The sequence below is a fragment of the Pseudophryne corroboree genome, chromosome 8, assembly GCF_028390025.1.
Source record: "Pseudophryne corroboree isolate aPseCor3 chromosome 8, aPseCor3.hap2, whole genome shotgun sequence".
Classification (NCBI taxonomy): domain Eukaryota; kingdom Metazoa; phylum Chordata; class Amphibia; order Anura; family Myobatrachidae; genus Pseudophryne; species Pseudophryne corroboree.
This window is the reverse complement of record NC_086451.1, coordinates 24,515,330-24,538,594: the sequence shown is the minus strand read 5'-3', so window position 1 is coordinate 24,538,594 and position 23,265 is coordinate 24,515,330. Positions and strand designations below refer to the sequence as shown.

Here is a 23,265-nt window from a genome sequence, read left to right as displayed (position 1 = left end):
AGAGAGTAGGAGAGATGGCGGTATGGTATAGAGTAGAAGAGATGGTGGTATGGTAGAAAGCAGGAGAGATGGCGGTATGGTAGAGAGCAGTAGAGATGGCGGTATGGTAGAGAGTAGAAGAGATGGTGGTATGGTAGAGAGTAGGAGAAATGGCGTATGGTAGAGAGTAGGAGAGATGGCATATGGTAGAGAGTAGGAGAGGTGGCGGTATGGTAGAAAGCAGGAGAGATGGCGGTATGGTAGAGAGTAGGAGAGATGGCGGTATGGTAGAGAGTAGGAGAGATGGCGGTATGGTAGAGAGTAGGAGAGATGGCGGTTTGGTAGAGAGCAGTAGAGATGGCGGTATGGTAGAGAGTAGAAGAGATGGCGGTATGGTATAGAGTAGAAGAGATGGCGGTATGGTAGAGAGTAGGAGAAATGGCGTATGGTAGAGAGTAGGAGAGATGGCATATGGTAGAGAGTAGGAGAGGTGGCGGTATGGTAGAAAGCAGGAGAGATGGCGGTATGGTAGAGAGTAGGAGAGATGGCGGTATGGTAGAGAGCAGTAGAGATGGTGGTATGGTATAGAGAAGGAGAGATGGCGGTACAGTATAGAGTAGGAGAGTTGGCGGTATGGTATAGGGTAGGAGCTATGGTGGCACAGTACAGAGTAGAGATGTGGTATGGTATAGGGTAGGAGAGATGGCAGTACAGTATAGAGTAGGAGAGACGGCGGTATGGTATAGGGTAGGAGCTATGGTGGTACAGTACAGAGTAGGAGAGATGGCAGTATGGTATAGGGTAGGAGAGATGGCAGTACAGTACAGAGTAGGAGAGACGGCGGTATGGTATAGGGTAGGAGCTATGGTGGTACAGTACAGAGTAGGAGAGATGGTGGTACAGTATAGGGTAGGAGCTATGGTGGTACGGTACAGGGGAGAGATGGCGGTATGGTATAGGGTAGGAGCTATGGTGGTACAGTACAGAGTAGGAGAGAGGGTGGTACAGTATAGGGTAGGAGCTATGGTGGTACGGTACAGGGGAGAGATGGCGGTATGGTATAGGGTAGGAGCTATGGTGGTACAGTACAGAGTAGGAGAGATGGCGGTATGGTATAGGGTAGGAGAGATGGCAGTACAGTACAGAGTAGGAGAGACGGCGGTATGGTATAGGGTAGGAGCTATGGTGGTACAGTACAGAGTAGGAGAGATGGTGGTACAGTATAGGGTAGGAGCTATGGTGGTACAGTACAGGGGAGAGATGGCGTTATGGTATAGGGTAGGCGCTATGGTGGTACAGTACAGAGTAGGGAAGGTGGCGGTATAAGGAAGTGAGGAAAGGTGGTTGATTGTCACAATAAAAGACAAGAAAGGGAAGACATGAAAGCTGGAGACGGAGGAATACCCCTCTCTGCATATCCCCACAGGACTGGCACCACATGTACATGAAATAAGTGAGGCTGGAGGGGGGATATATAAAGACGTATGGTAACACACTTACGGGTCGCTGGACTTCGGGATGAGAGACCCCAGCTCTTTAATTCTATCATTAATGTTGAATCTTCGCCGGCGTTCAACTGCAGAGAGAAGAGGCACGGTAAGAGGTATACTATGGCGGCAAAGGAGAAACAAATGCTATATATGCAACACTGGGGCCTTACAATCTGACATGGCTGCTATCTGTGTAGAGTTTATATGTTCTCCACATGTACGTGTACGTTTCCTCTGCATGCTCTGATTTCATAACATGATCCAAAAACAAACTGCTTAGTGAACTGTCCTCTATCTGAATCTGAGATCGGGGCGGACTTAAATTGTTGGTGCTGTAATAACAACATCCAAGACCTGTCTCATCTTGTAATCAGTATGTGAGTGAGCCACGGAGGTTATATACCTGGGAGGAAAGCAGCCTTGGAAGTGAGCCTTGCACTACAACATAGCAGGGCCCCTGCAGACAAAGGGTTACCTAACACTGAACATGTACGGGCAGCGAGTCTGCGCCGCGGGGTGACGTCACAGGAAGGCCGGCAGATCCAGTCAGGCAAGTTTTTTTGTTATGTTTTTGAACAATCTGTTTATTGAGATTTTTGTCCAATTCACATTACACACAGGACCTAATTCAGACCGGATCGCTGCTGTGCAAAATCGCACCGCGGCCGATTATCGAATGACTGCGCATGCGTACAGATCGTAATGCGCAGGCCAAACTGCGAAAAAATCCTGCGTCTTTTTTGACGGCTAGGCGAACGCAGGCTGATTGACAGGAAGCGGGCGTTTGGGGGTGGTATCTGGCCGTTTTCTAGGAGTGTCAGGAAAAATGCGGGCGTTGCTAAGCGTTTTCAGGGCGGGTGTGTGACGTCAGCTCTGGCCCCGATCAGCCTGTGTGTATCGCACTGTAGGAGTAAGTTCTGGGCTGCGCACAGACTGGAAAAATCATTAGATGGTGAGTGAGTTGAGAACGGATTTGCAGCTGACCGGCATTTGCAAAGTTTTTCGCACGGCGTACGCAGACTTGCACGGGGCGGGTTTTCACTCTGTCTGGGCGGCGACTATCTGATCGCAGACCTCTGCAAATTCACAGACATGCGTTCAGGTCTAAATTAGGCCCATAATCCGGAAGAGAATGCAGCACAGAGAAAACGGAGGCCAATAAGGCCCTCGCTGCGATTCCTTACTTATTTCTCGGGAAAAGTAGCGGAATGGCGATACAAAAGATCAGGAGAAAAGGGGAAAAGGCGTAACGGAGGCAAAGTGTAACGGATGCAAAAGGCAAAAGCCAAATACAAAGAGTCAACTGTATCTAGTAACATTAAGTAAATGAAACAGTGCACAGTGATACAGTAAATACGCTCAGAGGTAGATGCCGGGAACAATGGAAAAGATTCTCCTCAAATGAACAGATGAATGTACTAAGGCCTGAGTATTCTAGACAGAGGACACAGGTCTAGCAGTGTTCTAACGTGTGACATTATCCTGTGTTACGTCCGTGTGACATTATCCTGTGTTACGTCCGTGTGACATTATCCTGGGTTATGTGTGACATAATCCTGTGTTACGTGTGACATTATCCTGTGTTACGTGTGACATTATCCTGTGTTACGTGTGACATTATCCTGTGTTACGTGTGACATTATCCTGTGTTATGTGTCCTGTGTTACGTGTGACATTATCCTGTGTTACGTCTGACATTATCCTGTGTTACGTCTGACATCATCCTGTGTTATGTGTGACATTATCCTGTGTTATGTGTGACATTATCCTGTGTTATGTGTGACATTATCCTGTGTTATGTGCGTGCGACTGATGGTACTACCCAGTGTGCAGGGGCTAGGAGTGGTACCGTTGCTGTCTCGTGGCATCTGGGTTTGTCTTGTAGAGTGCCCGGACCTGCACCCTGTAGCCTAGAACAGTCCTTCCCATACCCAGTCCTCAGGACACACTAGCAGGGCATGTTTTCCAGATCTCCCCATAGAATCGCAAGTTAAATAATCACTGCCACCTGTAGATCTTTTAAAGTGCGTCAGTGGGTAATGAGTACACTCCCAGCATGGAGATATGGAAAACATGTCCTGTTAGTGTGTCCCGAGGATTATTTGTGCCCCAAATAGGTGCAAACTTTTCTCTTTACTTTTTCCTTTGGTTTAACAGCATATCCCGGGCCAATATATTACAGATTCCTGTTCTGAGATCTCTAGTACCCGTCGCCGTACCCTTTGTATCATGGTAAATATCCCCCACCACACACACAGACACTTACTCAGGTTGTGGTTGTCTTTCTTCTGACGTTCCTTGATCATTGCTTTGGCCTCGTGTTCTGGGGAGAGAAAGAGTGGAACGGGGAGAGTTAGATGATTCCGTCCACACGTTACACAGTGACTGAGAGCGAGTATAACCGTGGAGGCTGAGCTGTGTACTCCATAACTCACCAAAGTACTCCTTCTTGACGTTGGGCAGCTCAGCCGGGCAGGAGTTGCTGGCAGTGATGGCCGGAGCGGAGATTCCGGGGGCACAGTACATGTCCAGGAGGTTACCAGAGACCGGCAGCTGTGCGTACGAGAATATTACACTTATTAGTGAAAGCACCAGAGCGACAGAACCGACTTAAAAAGCACGTTTTAAGCACGTGTCCAATGTCATCTTTCTTAGCTACAAATCTTATCGTCCACACACACACACACACGAGGAGCGGTAAGATTTTATAGTACAAGGAGCAGATAGAGCTTAGAGGGATGCCCAACGCCTCTCTGCTCACTACATCACGTGCCGTGTGACTGTAGTTACCATGGTAATTGCATGTTACCATGCAGAATTATAAATCCCTAGTAGCAGCCTGAAGAAACAAACAAAGGAAACAATGTAAATACTGAGGGGTATATTTATTGAAGTCCAGTTTACATGTTGCTCATAGTAGCCAATCAGATTCTACTTATCATTTATCTAGCACCTTCTAGAACAGCGGTCGCCAACCCGTCGCTCGCAGCCGCAATCCGGGTCGCTCGATCCGTGCTGGCTGTTACCGCTGGCCAACCTCGGGGGGGGGGGAGGGGGGGGTCCGCAATTGACTCCCCCCGGCCGATCCCTAGCACTCCTCCGCAGCGGAGGAGACAGGCGCTAGAGGTCATACTTGACCTCTAGTGTCTGTCAGGCAGCACAGCGCTGTAGCTACCGGGAAGTGCCGGGAGCGCTCAGCGCTGGCGGCAACCGGAGAGAGTGATGTCCTGTCCTGCTGCAGAGCCTGCCATCCGGCCCAGCTTGCCTGAGATGCATCTCCCAGAGATTCCTCTGCACTTCCTGCGGACGTACACCGGTCTGAGCGGCTTGCTGCTGCTGCGCCTCAGCCTCCTGTCTATCAGAGCCTGAGCGAGGAGCTGGGGGGAGACAGAAGTAGGCGGCCTGGCAGATGCAGAAGAAGGCTGGGCGCAGGAGACGCCGGGGAGGTGGCGGCTGAGCTAGGACAATTTCTGGTGTCAGACAGTCTGGGAGTGTGAGTGAGTGCAGGGGCTGGGGGAGAGCTGCTGTATACCATGCTGTCTTTTGCCATCATGTGTGCACCTTGTACAGTATGCCCCTCCCTGGTAACGAGTGTTACACAACCAGCAACTAGACCCCTGACAACGAGCATGGCACGCATAGCATTACACCCCTGGCAACAAGACCCCTTTCAACGAGCATGAAACGCAGAGCATTACACCCCTGGCAACAAGACCCCTGGCAACGAGCATGAAACGCAGAGCATTACACCCCTGGCAACAAGACCCCTGGCAACGAGCATGAAACGCAGAGCATTACACCCCTGGCAACAAGACCCCTGGCAACGAGCATGAAACGCAGAGCATTACACCCCTGGCAACAAGACCCCTGGCAACGAGCATGAAACGCAGAGCATTACACCCCTGGCAACGAGCATGATACGCAGAGTATTACACCCATGGCAACAAGACCAAGGGCAAAGAGCATGACACGCAGAGCATTACACCCCTGTCATCAAGACCCCTGGCAACGAGCATGAAACGCAGAGCATTACACCCCTGGCAACAAGCATGGTACCCAGAGCATGAAACCCCTGGCAACGACCATTAACCTCCTGGCAACAAGCATTACACCCCTGGCAACAAGCAGGACACCCAGAGCATGAAACCCCTAGCAACAAATATGAAACCCCTGGCAATGAGCAGGTAATTTAAAATTAATTAGAATTACTGTGGGGGTATAATGTGTAAGTGGCATTACGGTGTGGGGCATAATGTATCACGGGCATTGCGGTGTGTGGCATAATGTGTCAGGGGCATTACTGTGTGTGGTATAATGTCTCATGGGCATTATGGTGTGTGGTATAATGTGTAATGGGCATTGCGGTGTGTGGTATAATGTGTAATGGGCATTGCGGTGTGTGGTATAATGTGTTTTGGGCATTGCGGTGTGTGGTATAATGTGTTTTGGGCATTGCGGTGTGTGGTATAATGTGTAATGGGCATTACGGTGTGTGGCATAATGTGTAATGGGCATTACGGTGTGTGGCATAATGTGCAATGGGCATTACGGTGTGTGGCATAATGTGTAATGGGCATTGCGGTGTATGGTATAATGTGTAAGGGGCATTGCAGTATGTGGTATAATGTGTAATGGGCATTACTATAAGGAGGAAAAACGTCAAATAATGTAAGGAGCATGAATCAGGATAATTTTTTTCCTGTGGTGGCCAACGTCTGGGCGTGCAGGTTGCAAAACTGGGGTATAAGGTAGTCTTTTCCTGCAATACCACGCCCCTTGCAGTGTGGCCACACCCTCTTTTTGGAGCACGCGTGCTAATTCTTTGCTTTTAATATAGCAATGGGAGGGGCGCCAGAATTTTTTTGGGCAGGAGGGTGCAAAATGTATAGCTACGCCGCTGCCCACGAGTTCAGTCTTAACACTGAGAGCGCGCCAGCAACCATTCAAGTACAGCATTTTTTTTTAAAAACACTTTAGTAGCTCCTCAGGAGATTTAATTTTTCTCGAGTAGCTCACACCCCATTTAAGGTTGGAGACCATTGTTCTAGAAGATAGCAGCTAAAATCTGATTGGTTGCTATGGGCAACATCTTCACTTCTGTAAACCCGCACTTTAGTGAATATACCCCTAAGTGTCTGATTTTGAGCAACGCATATTGCAAACGCAAATTGCTAGATGCGGCCACAAACGGATCCTCTTATAGCCTGCAACAGCGATGTATTATTTTTCACGGGATTGCCGCTTTATAACGATAAACTCTGCACATATTGGGCCTAATTCAGACCTGACCGTAGATGTGCTAAATTTAGCACATCTACGATCAGTCACACTGACATGAGGGGGGGGGGGGGGGGGGACGCCCAGCACAGGGCTAGTCCGCCCCGCATGTCAGGCCCGACCCCGTCGCACAAGTAAAAAAGCATCGCACAGCAGCGATGCTTTTGTACTTTAGGAGTAGCTCTCCACCTGCGCAGCTCCTGCTACTCGTCGCCCCCCGTCACGGTACGGGAACGCCTGCTTTGCCCGGACGGCAACCAAACGCTGCTAGCCCGCCCCCTCCCGCCCAGCGACCGCCTCTGCCTGTCAATCAGGCAGAGGCAATCGCAGGGCTGAGACGGCCGTCGTTTGTCTGGCATGCGCCGGTGCACTGCGGCGGCGGCACATGCGCAGTTCAGACCTGATCGGCTGCTGTGCGAAAACGCACAGCACCGATCAGGTCTGAATTAGGCTCATTGTTGTACACGACGTAAATGTCATTTTGAAAAAGAAAAGTGTGCATGTAACTTACTGTGCTAGGTAGGTTTTCCCTTTCCACATATCCCATGATTTCATCATTGAAGCTGGACTCTAGGCTTATGATCTCATCGATGACGTCATCAATCTAAAACGGTTGGAAAAAAAAGTCTAAGAACAAATCTATAAAATGCAACCCTCCTTAGTGCGCCCCAGGGACTGCCGTGATAGACGGCTAATAGGAACTCTTCTACAGGCGTATTATAACATCACAGCTCTGCACACGGCAGTGGGAGGGAAGCAACATGAAAGGATTTATCAGGGGGTTCATATAAATGACAAACGGTTTCCGAAATGCTGCATTGCATTTAATATTACATTAATTAGTGAAAGTAACTTTCCACCTGGAACAAACCAAGGGGAGCAAATACATGAATTATTTTGCATGCAGGGTAAATAGTGTCTGGTTTTGCATGTAGCCCACACATACTGAGCGACTATATTTTTACACTGCAATTTAGATTTTAGGTTGGATGCACAGCCCTCCGAAATCTTAATCTCGCTGGCTACACATTGTACATCTGCCCCACCTGCAGCGCAGCATGGTTTTACCAAGGTGCAACGTTATTTGCCCCAATTTTCCTTTGCACCTAATTCAGTATAGCCCCTGTGTGTCTCTTGGCTTAGGGCCTAATTCAGACCTGATCACGCCTCTGTGAATTTGCTATTGGATAGTCGCCGCACAGACAGAGTGAATATCCGTCCCGTGCAAGTCTGCGCACGCCGTGTGAAAAGCTTTGTAAACCGGGTCAGCTGCAAATCCGTGCCCAACTCACTCACCATCTAATGATTTCTCCAGTGTGTGCGCAGCCCAGGACTTACTCCTACAGTGCGATACAAACAGGATGATCGGGGGCCGGAGCTGACGTCAAGCACCCGCCCTGAAAACGCTTAGGAACGCCTGCGTTTTTCCTGACACTCCCAGAAAACGGGCAGTTACCACCCCCAAATGCCCGCTTCCTGTCAATCAACTTGCATTAGCCTAGCGATCAAAAAATAAGCTGATTTATTTTGCAGTTTGGCCTCGTGCCTGCGCACTACGATCCGTGTGCATGCACAGTCATTCGATAATCGGACGCCTTGCGATGAGGTCTGAATTAGGCTCTTAGATCTGTACTCTCCTTATACTGAGGGACACAGAAGAGGAAGTACTGTCAGAGCAGCAGTAAGACATCCGGAGAAGATTACCATAAACCTGTGCTTCTCAGGACATGTTATCCAGCATCTGTTCCCCAGAACTACTCTCTTGGTAATATTATCTAGTGTCCATGGAAGGTCCCCTGCCTTCAGAATCCTTTATATTTTCTGGCTTATATACGCCAACCTGCACCTTATACTAAATATATTACTTTTGCTATCTGGATTTTACCACTCTTTTTAGCCAAGTTTCCATATCATCAGGCAGATTGATCATTTTTGTTGGTCCTTGGATGACTGAACACAAATCTGCATTGTTGGGGGATGATTTCATCCCGGGCAGAGGCTACTTTGAATCTATAGGGCGCAACAACAAATGGCTCTAATTATATAAATACATGACTGGAAAGCACAGAATAAAGCTATATAGGTTAATAAATACATTTAATAAGTATTGAAAGGGGATAACCCCTATAAACCAACTGAAAAGCACATTGGGATATGCTGGCGCTATATTAGCAGTTGTTAATAGGTTAATACAAATTAAAAAAACATATATAAATTACTTAAGTGTTGTTCCCCTTCAGACTGAAGGATATTCCAGGCAGGTTATTGGGCTTATGAGTGACGTAACCCCACAATCTATGTTGGCAGGTCACAACCAGTGGTTACTTTCCCTCTGCTGTATTTACCACCTACCTCTTTTTCTGGATTCGAGCCAATTTTCAGCATTGCCAGGGGACTGTTGGGGGCACTGCTGGCCGAGGGGAGCAGCGACTGCTCAGGCTGAGGAGAGGCTCCGGCGGCGGGCGCTAGTGCGGTGGAGCTTGGGGCAGAGGCATGAATGGGCATCTTCGTTCCGAGCGTGGTGGAGAGGTACTGTTTGACCTGCTGCCTCTGCGACTGCTGGATGTGGTACTTTGTAGGGTTCTCCAAGTGGGTCTGGACCTGGTAAAAAAAGAACACGTATGAGGGAATGGCCCGCCATAAGGTGCGGAATGTACTCTAGCTATGCACTCTACGGCCTAACCCTTCAGTTCTGTTGCTGAACCTGCGTTGTAGAAGGTCCATGTGTAATCCGCAACCCTGAAGCTTGGCAGAAACAACAACCACTTAGGCTCTGCGTAGCGAACTCTGCCACGCTCAGTGTGTTCCAACCAATCAGAGCGAAGCCAGTGTAGTTGTAGCCTATACAATGACCGGGTTTAACCCAATCAGTCGCCGTGTGAACTCCTCACGGGATCAGTCATGCAGAACCTAAGTGGTTGCCTTTTGTCGCCAAGCTTCAGCATTGTGGATTCTACAAAGACCTTGGGAATATAGGTGAGCAACAAATTGGTAAACAAGAAATGTTACTTCAATAAAATACTTTTTCAACAGGTTTTGTGTTATGTGTTTTCTACAGGTGGACTGCAGGTGCCTGCAGACCTGGGCCTAAGAGCAGCTGGCAGCCTAGGACACTTGCTTTTCAGAAAATAACTCTGGAACAGTTGATTAAATGGACTCATATGACTCAGCCGGGTGGTATTCATGTGCCCTGTGACCTATATCAAGTCCCGTATGTGGGAGGAACTGTAGCTGTGTGGAACGTATTTAGAAGGTAAATACGTTAAAACGTTTATGTTAAATAAAGTTTATTTTACATTTCTTTCTAGCTCTTTTATCGCCTAGAGCTCCAGAGAGTGAGACCCGGCGGTCCGTTCCATGCAGCCATTCTTCCCCTGTTTCGCTAGTTCGCCTCAAAACCTCAAACTCTAGGAGTGTGTGACATCGCTGAGGTCGTGTGGACCAATCAGAAGCCTCCATCACAGACACTGCGACTCCTGGTTGGCCCTCCTGAGACATAATAAAGCTAGGTTGCTTTCTATCAGTACTGGAAATACATAGGCCTTACCTTCAGGATCTCCAGGGGCACCTGTGCCGGGGTGGGGCGGCTAGCAGGGTTCACGCTAATTGCGGGGGTCATGGCGTTGCTGCGTTCTGCTAAGACCTGAGCCGCCTGCTGCTCCTGCTCCCGCCGTTCCTGCTCCTGTGCCTGTGCCCTCATCAGCTGCTGCCGGAGCAGAATCCGTGATGACATTGTGCTGGGCGTCTGAAGGGGAGTCTGGGGAGACTGCGCTGGAGTCTGGCTGCAAGGGGAGAAGAGGTGAAGTTAAACAAGAATTCAATATCTTTTTTGGGGTAGATGTACTAGGCTACATCTAGATAGAGATAGAGTACCAGCCAATCAGCTCCTGACGTTTTCCAAACACAGCCTGTAACGTGACAGTTAGGAGCTGATTGGCTGGTACTTTGGGTCTATTCATGAAGCAGTGATAAGTGTGGAGAAGTGAGCCTGTGGAGAAGTTGCCCATGACAACCAATCAGCTGCTCCGTACAATTGTATAGTATGCAAATTATAAATGTTACTTCAATGCTGATTGGTTGCCATGGGCAACTTCTCCACACTTTCCACTGCTTCATGAATAGACCCCTTAATCTCTCTCCACGGCTTAGTAAATAGACCGCTTACTGCCAGGTTGCAGGCTGTGTTTGAAATATGACAGATAGGAGCTGAATGGCTGGTACTTTATCTATCTCCAATGTTTAGTACATCTAGTCTTACGGACCTCCACAGAGCTTCATAGGTGATCCAGTGATTATACAACCTGTACACCTTGCTGCTGTGACGTAATGACGTTGGGTATCATTGGGGATCCCGGTGGTCAGTATACAGACCTGGGATCTCGACCACCCAAATGCTGGAAGGGGGTGAGCATAACAAAAGCCCCTTGCGGGCCTCGGAAGGCTCACTGCGCTTGCTGCAGGTTCTATTTCCACTCTATGGGTGGAAAATAAACACCTGCCGGCATTCTGGCGTCGGGATTCTAACTGCCGGGATCCGAACCGCCGGGATAGTAACTACACCCCCTGTAATGATGGCAGTAGCGATTCTGGGGTTAGTGACAGCCCAGTTACACCCTGGCTGTCCAGTGTTTACCCATTAAACAAGCTGGTTGGTTTCTAGGTGGTTAACCCTTGTGGTCACATGATCTCCAAGCGTTGCCCATACACACACAGTGAACGGGAAACAGGTCGCATCGAGCCAGCTCCCCTTCACACCGCACAGCGAGCCGCGTTGAACACAAGTTCTACCCTGCTCGCTACCAGGGTTGAAATGCCGGGTATTTTTCCCCTGGCACCGTTCAGACGGCACATGGACACGGAACATGCGCGCTCATGTGCCAATAACCCGTGTTCATAGCTGGCGGTCTGAAAGGGGTATTACTCAATGCCATCTGGGCGTGATATTAGTTCCAAGAATGGGAAGTGATTATTCCACAGGAATGTAACACTGAATACCCGCAGGGGCTCCGAACGCCGGAACTTGGTAAATCTGACAGCATAGACACCTATGGGGGCTGCAGATGCTGTCAGGAGAGGAGATACTGGATCTGCTGTGATCCCTCTGTTGTACATTGGGGTGATACTACGTATTTGCGGTTACCCTCCAAAATGTATGTTTTTGGGGGAATAAGCTGAAAATATTATGTTGTTAATGGACCCCTTAGGAGTATATTTATCAAGCGGAGATAAGTATTTTTTCCCCCAGAAACAGGGCTCCCTACTGCTTCCCTAACTTTAGGCCCAATTCAGGACTAATGGGCAAAACCATGTGCAGTGCAGGTGGGGGCAGATGTAACATGTGCAGAGAGAGATTTGGGTGGGTTATATTGTTTCTGTGCAGGGTACATACTGGCTGTTCAATTTCTACACTGCAATTTAGATTTCAGTTTGAACACACCCCACCCAAATCTAACTCTCTCTGCACATGTTACATCTGCCCCACCTGCAGTGCACATGGTTTTGCCCATTGTGTGCTTTTTTGGTTTGCTAACAAACCTGACTAACCCCCTTTACCCAGAGTCATACCATGGGGACCGCTCGGACTTCACCGATGCCTCTGTTTTCATTCTGCTTTCCGTCGCTAGTCTGGAAAATGTAGCGCCATTGTTATGCGGTTTTATCTACTGCCGGAGAGGAGAGTCATCAGGAAAAGCCATTTTTCCTCATCCCTACCCCGTAGCCTGCAGGTCTGGCTCCGTCCCACTCCCCTTGGCGTTACCGTCATGCTCAGCGACAATATGGCCAAAGGGGAGATTGCGTCAGTATAACACAACGCCAACGATGGTTTAGCGCAACACCACGACATCATTCACAAACATATTGGGGGTACACACCCGGCCATGGGATCGCGATATATTGACCATTACATTGAACGCCCGATATATCGCTCACTGTGTACCCAACGCTCTTCCCCACTTGTGACATGAAAACACTGTTCGTAGTATCTGTTCTAGACTAATAATACGGTCAATTATTGCACAGCGCCCAGAATCGGGACCCAATTACATGCACGGAATACTTCAGCGATGTTTATTTTGCACAAAGTGGAATGTCCGGAATTCATTTTCTACAATACACGCCGGATGTTTGCTTGAGCAGCCGGAGAAATCTATTTTCTATATTTTCTATTTTTGGAACAGCTGAGTGTGGGTCAGAGACGTATCTGGAGGCATGGGTCAGCGACGTATCTGGAGGCAGGGGTCAGCGACGTATCTGGAGGCAGGGGTCAGAGACGTATCTGGAGGCAGGGGTCAGAGACGTATCTGGAGGCAGGGGTCAGAGACGTATCTGGAGGCAGGGGTCAGAGACGTATCTGGAGGCAGGGGTCAGAGACGTATCTGGAGGCAGGGGTCAGAGACGTATCTGGAGGCAGGGGTCAGAGACGTATCTGGAGGCAGGGGTCAGAGACGTATCTGGAGGCAGGGGTCAGAGACGTATCTGGAGGCAGGGGTCAGAGACGTATCTGGAGGCAGGGGTCAGAGACGTATCTGGAGGCAGTGGTCAGAGACGTATCTGGAGGCAGGGGTCAGAGACATATCTGGAGGCAGTGGTCAGCAGTATTGCAGTTTTTCTGCTGGGTGTTGGAACCTTATCTGAGTTTCCTGTTGACTACTGTTCCCTGTATCCTCCATATCTCTGAATGTCTGCGTCACGCATTCCTCCTGCCTGTGTGTCCTTGTGTGTCCCGGCGGGAGTCTGCTCCTGTCTGATAAATTACCTGGCAGGTATCGGCTGGCTCTTCAACTGGTAAAACTGATCCTCGTTCGGTTCTAGAGCTGACTCAACGTCAATGTCAGCGACAATCCCCGATTCGGGCAACAGCGGGCTCAGACTGCCAGGTGATAAGACAAAGAGTAGTGTCATTAGTGACAGGCATCACATTACTCCTAATACACAGAGATCAGGGGACGCTGACCTCTCCCCTCCTCCTAATACACAGACATCAGGGCACAGACCTCTCCCCTCCTCCTAATACACAGACATCAGGACACACTGACCTCTCCCCTCCTCCTAATACACAGACAATGGACACTGACCTCTCCCCTCCTCCTAATACACAGACATCAGGGGACGCTGACCTCTCCCCTCCTCCTAATACACAGACATCAGGGCACAGACCTCTCCCCTCCTCCTAATACACAGACATCAGGACACACTGACCTCTCCCCTCCTCCTAATACACAGACATCAGGGCACAGACCTCTCCCCTCCTCCTAATACACAGACATCAGGGGACACTGACCTCTCCCCTCCTCCTAATACACAGAGATCAGGGGACGCTGACCTCTCCCCTCCTCCTAATACACAGACATCAGGGCACAGACCTCTCCCCTCCTCCTAATACACAGACATCAGGACACACTGACCTCTCCCCTCCTCCTAATACACAGACATCAGGGCACAGACCTCTCCCCTCCTCCTAATACACAGACATCAGGGGACACTGACCTCTCCCCTCCTCCTAATACACAGACATCAGGGGACACTGACCTCTCCCCTCCTCCTAATACACAGACATCAGGACACACTGACCTCTCCCCTCCTCCTAATACACAGACATCAGGGGGCACTGACCTCTCCCCTCCTCCTAATACACAGACATCAGGACGCTGACCTCTCCCCTCCTAATACACAGACATTAGGACACACTGACCTCTCCCCTCCTCCTAATACACAGACATCAGAATACACTGACCTCTCTCCTCCTCCTAATACACAGACATCAGGACACTGACCTCTCCCCTCCTCCTAATACACAGACATCAGGATACTGACCTCTCCTCTCCTCCTAATACACAGACATCAGGACACACTGACCTCTCCCATCCTCCTAATACACAGACATCAGGACACACTGACCTCTCCCCTCCTCCTAATACACAAACATCAGGACACACTGACCTCTCCCCTCCTCCTACTACACAGACACCAGGACACACTGACCTCTCCCCTCCTCCTAATACACAAACATCAGGACACACTGACCTCTCCCCTCCTCCTACTACACAGACATCAGGACAATGACCTCTCCCATCCTCCTAATACACAGACATCAGGACACACTGACCTCTCCCCTCCTCCTAATACACAGACATCAGGACACACTGACCTCTCCCCTCCTCCTAATACACAGACATCAGGGGGCACAGACCTCTCCCCTCCTCCTAATACACAGACATCAGTTAGCCAGAGAGGGCTGAGCCAGGACCTGGCAGGCACACAGTAAGTATACATCGCTGGAGCAAAGAAATTATAATTTCATATTTACGTCCCATGAAACCTAGCACAGTGATTATAATTGGGGCCGCCACCAGTGGGGTACAGGCAATACACCTCAAAGGGGCCCAGGCTAAATGGGGCTTCTGCCCTCTCCCCAAATGTGCATCTGCTCCCTGCCCAAATGACCTCTTGTCCTAACAATGGGCCTGATTCTTATTGTCAGACACTACAGTGACAGGTGGCAGCGGTGTGCAATGGTCTATTCATGAAGCAGTGAAAAGTGTGGAGAAGTGAGCCAGTGGAGAAGTTGCCCATGGCAACCAATCAGCATTGAAGTAACATTTATAATTTGCATACTATACAATTGTACGGAGCAGCTGACCCCTGCCTCCAGATACGTCTCTGACCCCTGCCTCCAGATACGTCTCTCCACAGGCTCACTTCTCCACACTTATCACTGCTTCATGAATAGACCCCTTAACCAAGTAGAAAGAGCAAATGGTCAGCACAGGGTTAACAGCAGGTACAGGTTATGAGGGCGCTGTGGTGCGCTGAGTATTGCACACTCACAGTATGGAGTATATATGGACAGCGGTGACCGCGGATATACAGTATGCCGTGGTGATATAGTGGTATGGGGTCACACTAGGTAGGCACAGGTCTCCATTATGAAGATCATTCTTAGGGGCACGGCGTAAAAAGACTGCGGCGGGGAGCCACAGATGGGCAGCTGGTGTAGGTCAGAGGTCATGCCTCTGGCAGAGTGTTACTCCGGGTCCTAGTGCCCGCCAGCTGGCTCAGATTACAGGGTCAGCGCAGAACGCACCTCTCCAACCATTGTGCACGCAGTGCCGATGTTCACGTAATTATCTGCAGCTACGTACGAACAAAAATTTCTATAAACCCTACGATGCTTGCGTTACACAAAGGTGCGGTTGTGATCCGGTCAGACAGTATCAGAAAGGCGACGGAGGAATGATGGACACTCCTTGGCGGCGAATGGCCGGTGCTTAGGAATGCGCGCAAACCTGGCCCGTTCAGTGGGCGTGTTATGGGAGTGTCTATGCAAACGGCTGCGTTCCCGGGCGCACAGCGGCAGGCATAGGAGGCCATAGTCATGTCCTCATACACCCTTGCCATGCCACCTGGTACTGCAGCCCGAAAAATCTCCCATCCACCCTGACTGCATGTGGGTGATAGATTCAGGGAGTCAGAGCCATCTAATAATTGTCAATTGCCCCTTAGCTTCCAGGAACGGTGCTAGGTTGCGCCATGTTTTACTATCTCGGAGCGCCTGGAAGACTCACAAATTACGGGCAACTCTAAACTCCTAAGATTACGCCACCCTCATGGGTTCCCGGCCCTTTCCTCAGCAAAGCGGGCGAGACGGGGGCTTGTTGACACGATCCACCGCCCGAGGCAGCGGGAGATGTTTATTTCTTGGGACTCTTGTCACATGGAATGGAAACCGAGAGGGATTTAGTCATAGGGATCAAATTCAATGCAGACTGCAACAGCATGTGGAGAGCTCTCCGCCCATAGAAATATTTATACTGCTCCGCGCTTCCTTATAGCGCTGTATGAACAATAGCAAAATGGCAGAGGAAGTACCTGAGCCTGGTGTCCGGCCCCGCTTATCCCCTCACCCTGAGAGACGGGACAGTCCCGCTGCATCCTCACTCCACTCTCTTTCCTGTCACTGAGCCTTCTTCCTTCCTAAAGGGACAAGTCTAGGACAAAAGGCGTATCGAAAAGAGATCCCCTTTCCCTGAAAAGCTAGTGTCACACGAGCAGTACTGCGCCACATTTCCCTGCACACATCAGGCAGAGCTATTGTCACACGAGCAGTACTGCGCCACATTTCCCTGCACACATCAGGCAGAGCTATTGTCACACGAGCAGTACTGCGCCACATTTCCCTGCACACATCAGGCAGAGCTAGTGTCACACGAGCAGTACTGCGCCACATTTCCCTGCACACATCAGGCAGAGCTATTGTCACACGAGCAGTACTGCGCCACATTTCCCTGCACACATCAGGCAGAGCTATTGTCACACGAGCAGTACTGCGCCACATTTCCCTGCACACATCAGGCAGAGCTAGTGTCACACGAGCAGTACTGCGCCACATTTCCCTGCACACATCAGGCAGAGCTATTGTCACACGAGCAGTACTGCGCCACATTTCCCTGCACACATCAGGCAGAGCTATTGTCACACGAGCAGTACTGCGCCACATTTCCCTGCACACATCAGGCAGAGCTAGTGTCACACGAGCAGTACTGCGCCACATTTCCCTGCACACATCAGGCAGAGCTATTGTCACACGAGCAGTACTGCGCCACATTTCCCTGCACACATCAGGCAGAGCTATTGTCACACGAGCAGTACTGCGCCACATGTCCCTGCACACATCAGGCAGAGCTAGTGTCACACGAGCAGTACTGCGCCACATTTCCCTGCACACATCAGGCAGAGCTATTGTCACACGAGCAGTACTGCGCCACATTTCCCTGCACACATCAGGCAGAGCTATTGTCACACGAGCAGTACTGCGCCACATTTCCCTGCACACATCAGGCAGAGCTATTGTCACACGAGCAGTACTGCGCCACATTTCCCTGCACACATCAGGCAGAGCTATTGTCACACGAGCAGTACTGCGCCACATTTCCCTGCACACATCAGGCAGAGCTATTGTCACACGAGCAGTACTGCGCCACATGTCCCTGCACACATCAGGCAGAGCTAGTGTCACACGAGCAGTACTGTGCCACATTTCCCTGCACACATCAGGCAGAGCTATTGTCACACGAGCAGTACTGTGCCACATTTCCCTGCACACATCAGGCAGAGCTATTGTCACACGAGCAGTACTGCGCCACATTTCCCTGCACACATCAGGCAGAGCTGTTGTCACACGAGCGCTGAAACACTCAATGATTGTCTGGTACTTTATCTCCGTCTACTTTATCGCCTTCCAAGGCTTAGTAAATAGACCCCTTTGGGATCCGGTCTGAAGATCGACAGTGTCTAGGTCGACAATGTTTAGGTCGACCACTATAGGTCGACAGTCACTAGGTAGACATGGATGGAAGGTCGACAGTGTTTCTAGGTCGACATGTGCTAGGTCGACAGGTCTAAAGGTCGACATGAGTTTTTCACATTTTTTTTTCTTTTTTTTTAATTTTTTCATACTTAACGATCCACGTGGACTACGATTGGAACGGTAAAGTGTGCCGAGCGAAGCGGTAGCGGAGCGAAGGCACCATGCCCGAAGCATGGCGAGCGAAGCGAGCCATGCGAGGGGACGCGGTGCACTAATTTGGGATCCCGGTCACTCTACGAAGAAAACGACACCAAAAAAAATAAATAAATCCTCATGTCGACCTTTAGACCTGTCAACCTAGCACATGTCGACCTAGAAACCCTGTCGACCTTCCATCCATGTCGACCTAGTGACTGTCGACCTATAGTGGTCGACCTAAACATTGTCGACCTAGACACTGTCGATTTGATGAACCACACCCGACCCCTTTATCTTGGTGGACACTGAAGTGATGACATCATAGCTCATCCATTGCAACCGATTACATCACCGTATACAGACCTAAGGGGGACATTTACTAAGCAGTGATAAGAGCGGAGAAGTGAGCCAGTGGAGAAGTTGCCCATGGGAACCAATCAGCACTGAAGTAACACCTATAATTTGCATACTATAAAATGATACAGAGCTGCTGATTGGTTGATGGGGAAATATCTCCACTGGCTCACTTCTCCATTCTTATCACTGCTTAGTAAATGTACTGCTTAGTTCCAGTTGAGACACATTGCTCGTGCATTATAATGGTCCGGATTAAGGTTTGTGGGGGGGAGGGACTAATTTGTGGGGATCCCTACCAATAAAATTGTCAATAAGATATACTTGAGATACACAGTATAATGTGTACAGTATATACTTCCCAGCACGACAATGTGTTACACAGTGCCCCCAGTTCACAGTATGCCGCACAGGACCCCCAGTTCACATATGGCCCTCCCCTGTCGCCCTGTTGTTAATCCGGCACGGATGTAATGAGCCACGCTAAACAAAAAATGATCACTATATCACGTCAAACCGTATATATCTATCTGAGCTGAGTGGCCATAATAATACTGCATACATAAGAGAGACATGTGCTACCACTGATAATTGCACACTTCCCGAGACATTTTATAACCCGAGCAGTAATGTCATTCATTATATCGCAAGACACATTGTATAATTTGTTATCTAAAATACATTCCATATTCCAGGGCGATTGCCAGGTGGACTTTCCCCAGGACAAGATTTGACCTTACACTGGGGTAATGGGATCCGGTCTGAAGATCGACAGTGTCTAGGTCGACAATGTTTAGGTCGACCACTATAGGTCGACAGTCACTAGGTCGACATGGATGGAAGGTCGACAGGGTTTCTAGGACGACATGTGCTAGGTCGACAGGTCTAAAGGTCGACATGAGTTTTTCACAATTTTTTACTTTTTTTTAAATTTTTTCATACTTAACGATCCACGTGGACTACGATTGGAATGGTAAAGTGTGCCGAGCGAAGCGAAGGCACCATGCCCGAAGCATGGCGAGCGAAGCGAGCCATGCGAGGGGACGCGGTGCACTAATTTGGGATCCCGGTCACTCTACGAAGAAAACGACACAAAAAAAAAAAAAATCCTCATGTCGACCTTTAGACCTGTCGACCTAGCACATGTCGACATAGAAACCCTGTCGACCTTCCATCCATGTCGACCTAGTGACTGTCGACCTATAGTTGTCGACCTAAACATTGTCGACCTAGACACTGTCGATTTGATAAACCACACCCGGGGTAATAGGGCACATACGTTGTTGGGACATACTGCCCTGCGAGGGTGGGTGGCCCCTGGGAGCCCACGTACCAAATGATCTAAACTTTGTCAGGTAATTGCTATTGAGCTTGAGGACAACAATGGGCACTGCATGAGATGCTCAACGCAAAATTTCTTCTTGCCGCAGTGCACCCTTACAGGCATGCCCAGTACACTCCAATCTTGGAAGACGGCAATGCATACCAGGTGCCACCAGGTAAGCAGAGGGCTAGAAAGAGATGCTCTGTGGAACGTCAAAATGTGCTGCACTGCTCTGCAAAGCACGGCACGCCAAAGCCTCTACTACTCCATGCTTAGGAAAGATAGCCCTTAAATTCTCCCAAAACTCTCCCGGAATGTCCAGGAGGCCCAAAAATTGTAAAGGAACTCTCTGGACCTAACCTCTGCCTTTTGTGAATCGGACTGTCCAAAGGGTTCACAAAGAAGTGCCAGCTGCTGCAAAATGCTGTGACTCGCGGGGGTTGGGCAACGGTGATGATCACCCACCTTTGCTGTCCTGTATTGAGTTTATTAGGTCGCTGGCTCTTCAAAGTGTAACTACCCTCAGTGGAAGCATCATAAAATTCATTTAATTTCAGTTTATCTCAGTGGGTGAGCCCTAGGGATGGACATTGACCAAATCATCGATGATCACATCCGATGGCGATGGTTTAAGCATTTTGAAGGTGGAAGTTACAGTCTTCTATACTTTGCGCACTGCTCTGGCTTTCTGCGCCGTCCCCAACCATCGATGGTTAACCAAAGATAGTTTCATTGTTGATGGACATCCCTTATTATAATGTATCCATCACCTACGCACCGTGGAGGCAGCCACGTTGAGCCGCCCCTGTGACATCACTGGTTCCTAAAGAATTGATAGGCTGTTTGAAACCGAATATTGGCGGAGCCTGCACTATGCCTGCCTCTGCGCTGCATGCAGGTCAAGGGGTTTCTTTAAAAGGGCCCTATTATCTCCCAGAGTTATTGGGGGTAATTCCAAGTTGATCGCAGCAGGATTTTTGATAGCAACTGGGCAAAACCATGTGCACTGCAGGGGAGGCAGATATAACATGTGCAGAAAGAGTTAGATTTGGGTGGGTTATATTGTTTCTGTGCAGGGTAAATACTGGCTGCTTTATTTTTACACTGCAAATTAGATTGCAGATTGAACACACCACACCCAAATCTAACTCTCTCTGCATATGTAATATCTGCCTCCCCTGCAGTGCACATGGTTTTGCCCAGGTGCTATCAAAAATCCTCCTGCGATCAACTTGGAATTACCCCCCATTGTCTGGGACCTAAATAATTCTGGACCCATTGGTAATGACAGCTTGTGTGATCAGGCCTGTATTGATTTTGCATCTCCCATTGCAGAGCTGCATAATTTGATAATAAAGGCGCCCTTTTACACAGTACGGGGGCGCACATTGGGGGTAATTCAGACCTGATCGCAGCAGCAAATTTGTTAGCAGTTGGGCAAAACCATGTGCACTGCAGGTGGGGCAGATGTAACATGTGCAGAGAGAGTTAGATTTCGGTGGGTTATATTGTTTCTGTGCAGGGTAAATACTGGCTGCTTTATTTTTACACTGCAATTGAGATTTCAGTTTGAACACACCCCACCCAAGTCTAACTCTCTCTGCACATGTTACATCTGCCCACCCCCTTCCCTGCAGTGCACATGGTTTTGCCCAAATTACCCCCACATTGGTAGGACAGGGAGTGTGTTAAGAGTTTACTGATTGCACAACTACAGTCTGGGTAAAGAGAAGGGGGAGAGCCAGCATTGCTGATGTCAGCTTGTTCTGGAGACTGGAGAGGGGGCAGGTACAAAGATTAACCCTATGTTAATATTAACAATGAAGGAACTCTAGGTTACTCTTAAATCCTTTGACTGTCAATAGAACTCTATGGGGGGTATTCAATTGTTTGAAAAGTCAGTTAGGTGTCTGTTTTTCCCCCATGTAATAGACAGGAGGAAAAAAAAAAAAGACACCCAACCGACTTTTCAAACATTTGAATTCTCCCCTATGAGTATCACAGTCTGGACTGTGAGGACGGTGCTTTGATTAACCCTCTCATGCCAGATATCCAATGTAACTAAAAGGATCCACGTCAGCCTATTAATAGGTGCAAATATTTATGTGATGTGGCCGCAGTGTTCTCCTGTGCAGCTACAGATTTCTCTCCTTGTTTTCATCGGCTGCGCGCCTCTGAATGACTAAGCAAAAGGATAGTATTGCTTCACTCTGCTCCTTCCCCCACCATACACCCACAGTGCTTCGCCTGTGCTCAATGCAAAACAATCTGTCCCCAAGAGCTTGCACTCTAACCATCCCCCCACCTACAGCCATCTCCTACACTTTATTCACACAGTACCGCTAATACTTACACCTCATTCACATAATCCCGCCAATACTTACACCCATTGACGCACAATCCCCCTACACCTCACTCACACACAATCCCCCTACACCTCACTCACACACAATCCCCCCAATACCTACACCTCACTCACACACAATCCCCCCAATACCTACACCTCACTCACAATCCCCCCAATACCTACACATCACTCACACACAGCCCCCCCAATACCTACACCTCACTCACAATCCCCCCAATACCTACACATCACTCACACACAATCCCCCCAATACCTACACCTCACTCACACACAATCCCCCCAATACCTACACCTCACTCACAATCCCCCCAATACCTACACATCACTCACACACAGCCCCCCCAATACCTACACCTCACTCACAATCCCCCCAATACCTACACCTCACTCACACACAATCCCCCCAATACCTACACCTCACTCACAATCCCCCCAATACCTACACATCACTCACACACAGCCCCCCCAATACCTACACCTCACACATAATTCCCCAAATACCTACACCTCACTCACACACAATCCCCCCAATACCTACACCTCACTCACAATCCCCCCAATACCTACACATCACTCACACACAGCCCCCCCAATACCTACACCTCACACATAATTCCCCAAATACCTACACCTCACTCACACACAATCCCCCCAATACCTACACCTCACTCACAATCCCCCCAATACCTACACCTCACTCACAGCCCCCCCAATACCTACACCTCACTCACAATTCCCCCAATACCTACACCTCACTCACAATCCCCCTACACCTCACTCACACACAATCCCCCCAATACCTACACCTCACTCACACACAGCCCCCCCAATACCTACACCTCACACACAGCCCCCTACACCTCACTCACACACAGCCCCCCCAATACCTACACCTCACTCACACAGCCCCCCCAATACCTACACCTCACACACAGCCCCCTACACCTCACTCACAATCCCCCCAATA

General features: G+C 49.3%; 2 protein-coding genes across 2 annotated transcripts in view; one reads left to right on the top strand and one right to left on the bottom strand.

Annotated features, from left to right (window-relative positions):
- The window catches only part of TFE3 (transcription factor binding to IGHM enhancer 3), a 33,367-nt gene that overhangs the window by 7,978 nt on the left and 2,124 nt on the right, over positions 1–23,265 (bottom strand). Inside the window, exons 2-8 of the mRNA XM_063936082.1 lie at positions 13,504–13,617; positions 10,294–10,528; positions 9,099–9,347; positions 7,258–7,350; positions 3,905–4,022; positions 3,736–3,792; positions 1,480–1,555 (exon numbers count right to left, since the gene is read on the bottom strand). Of these exons, the coding sequence (XP_063792152.1) occupies positions 1,480–1,555; positions 3,736–3,792; positions 3,905–4,022; positions 7,258–7,350; positions 9,099–9,347; positions 10,294–10,528; positions 13,504–13,617 (942 nt within the window). The remainder of the gene's footprint in view (positions 1–1,479; positions 1,556–3,735; positions 3,793–3,904; positions 4,023–7,257; positions 7,351–9,098; positions 9,348–10,293; positions 10,529–13,503; positions 13,618–23,265) is intronic.
- CCDC120 (coiled-coil domain containing 120) overlaps positions 21,632–23,265 on the top strand; it is a 104,540-nt gene continuing 102,906 nt past the window's right edge. The window contains exon 1 of the mRNA XM_063936079.1: positions 21,632–21,718. The gene's annotated coding sequence lies outside the window, so the exon portion shown is untranslated. The remainder of the gene's footprint in view (positions 21,719–23,265) is intronic.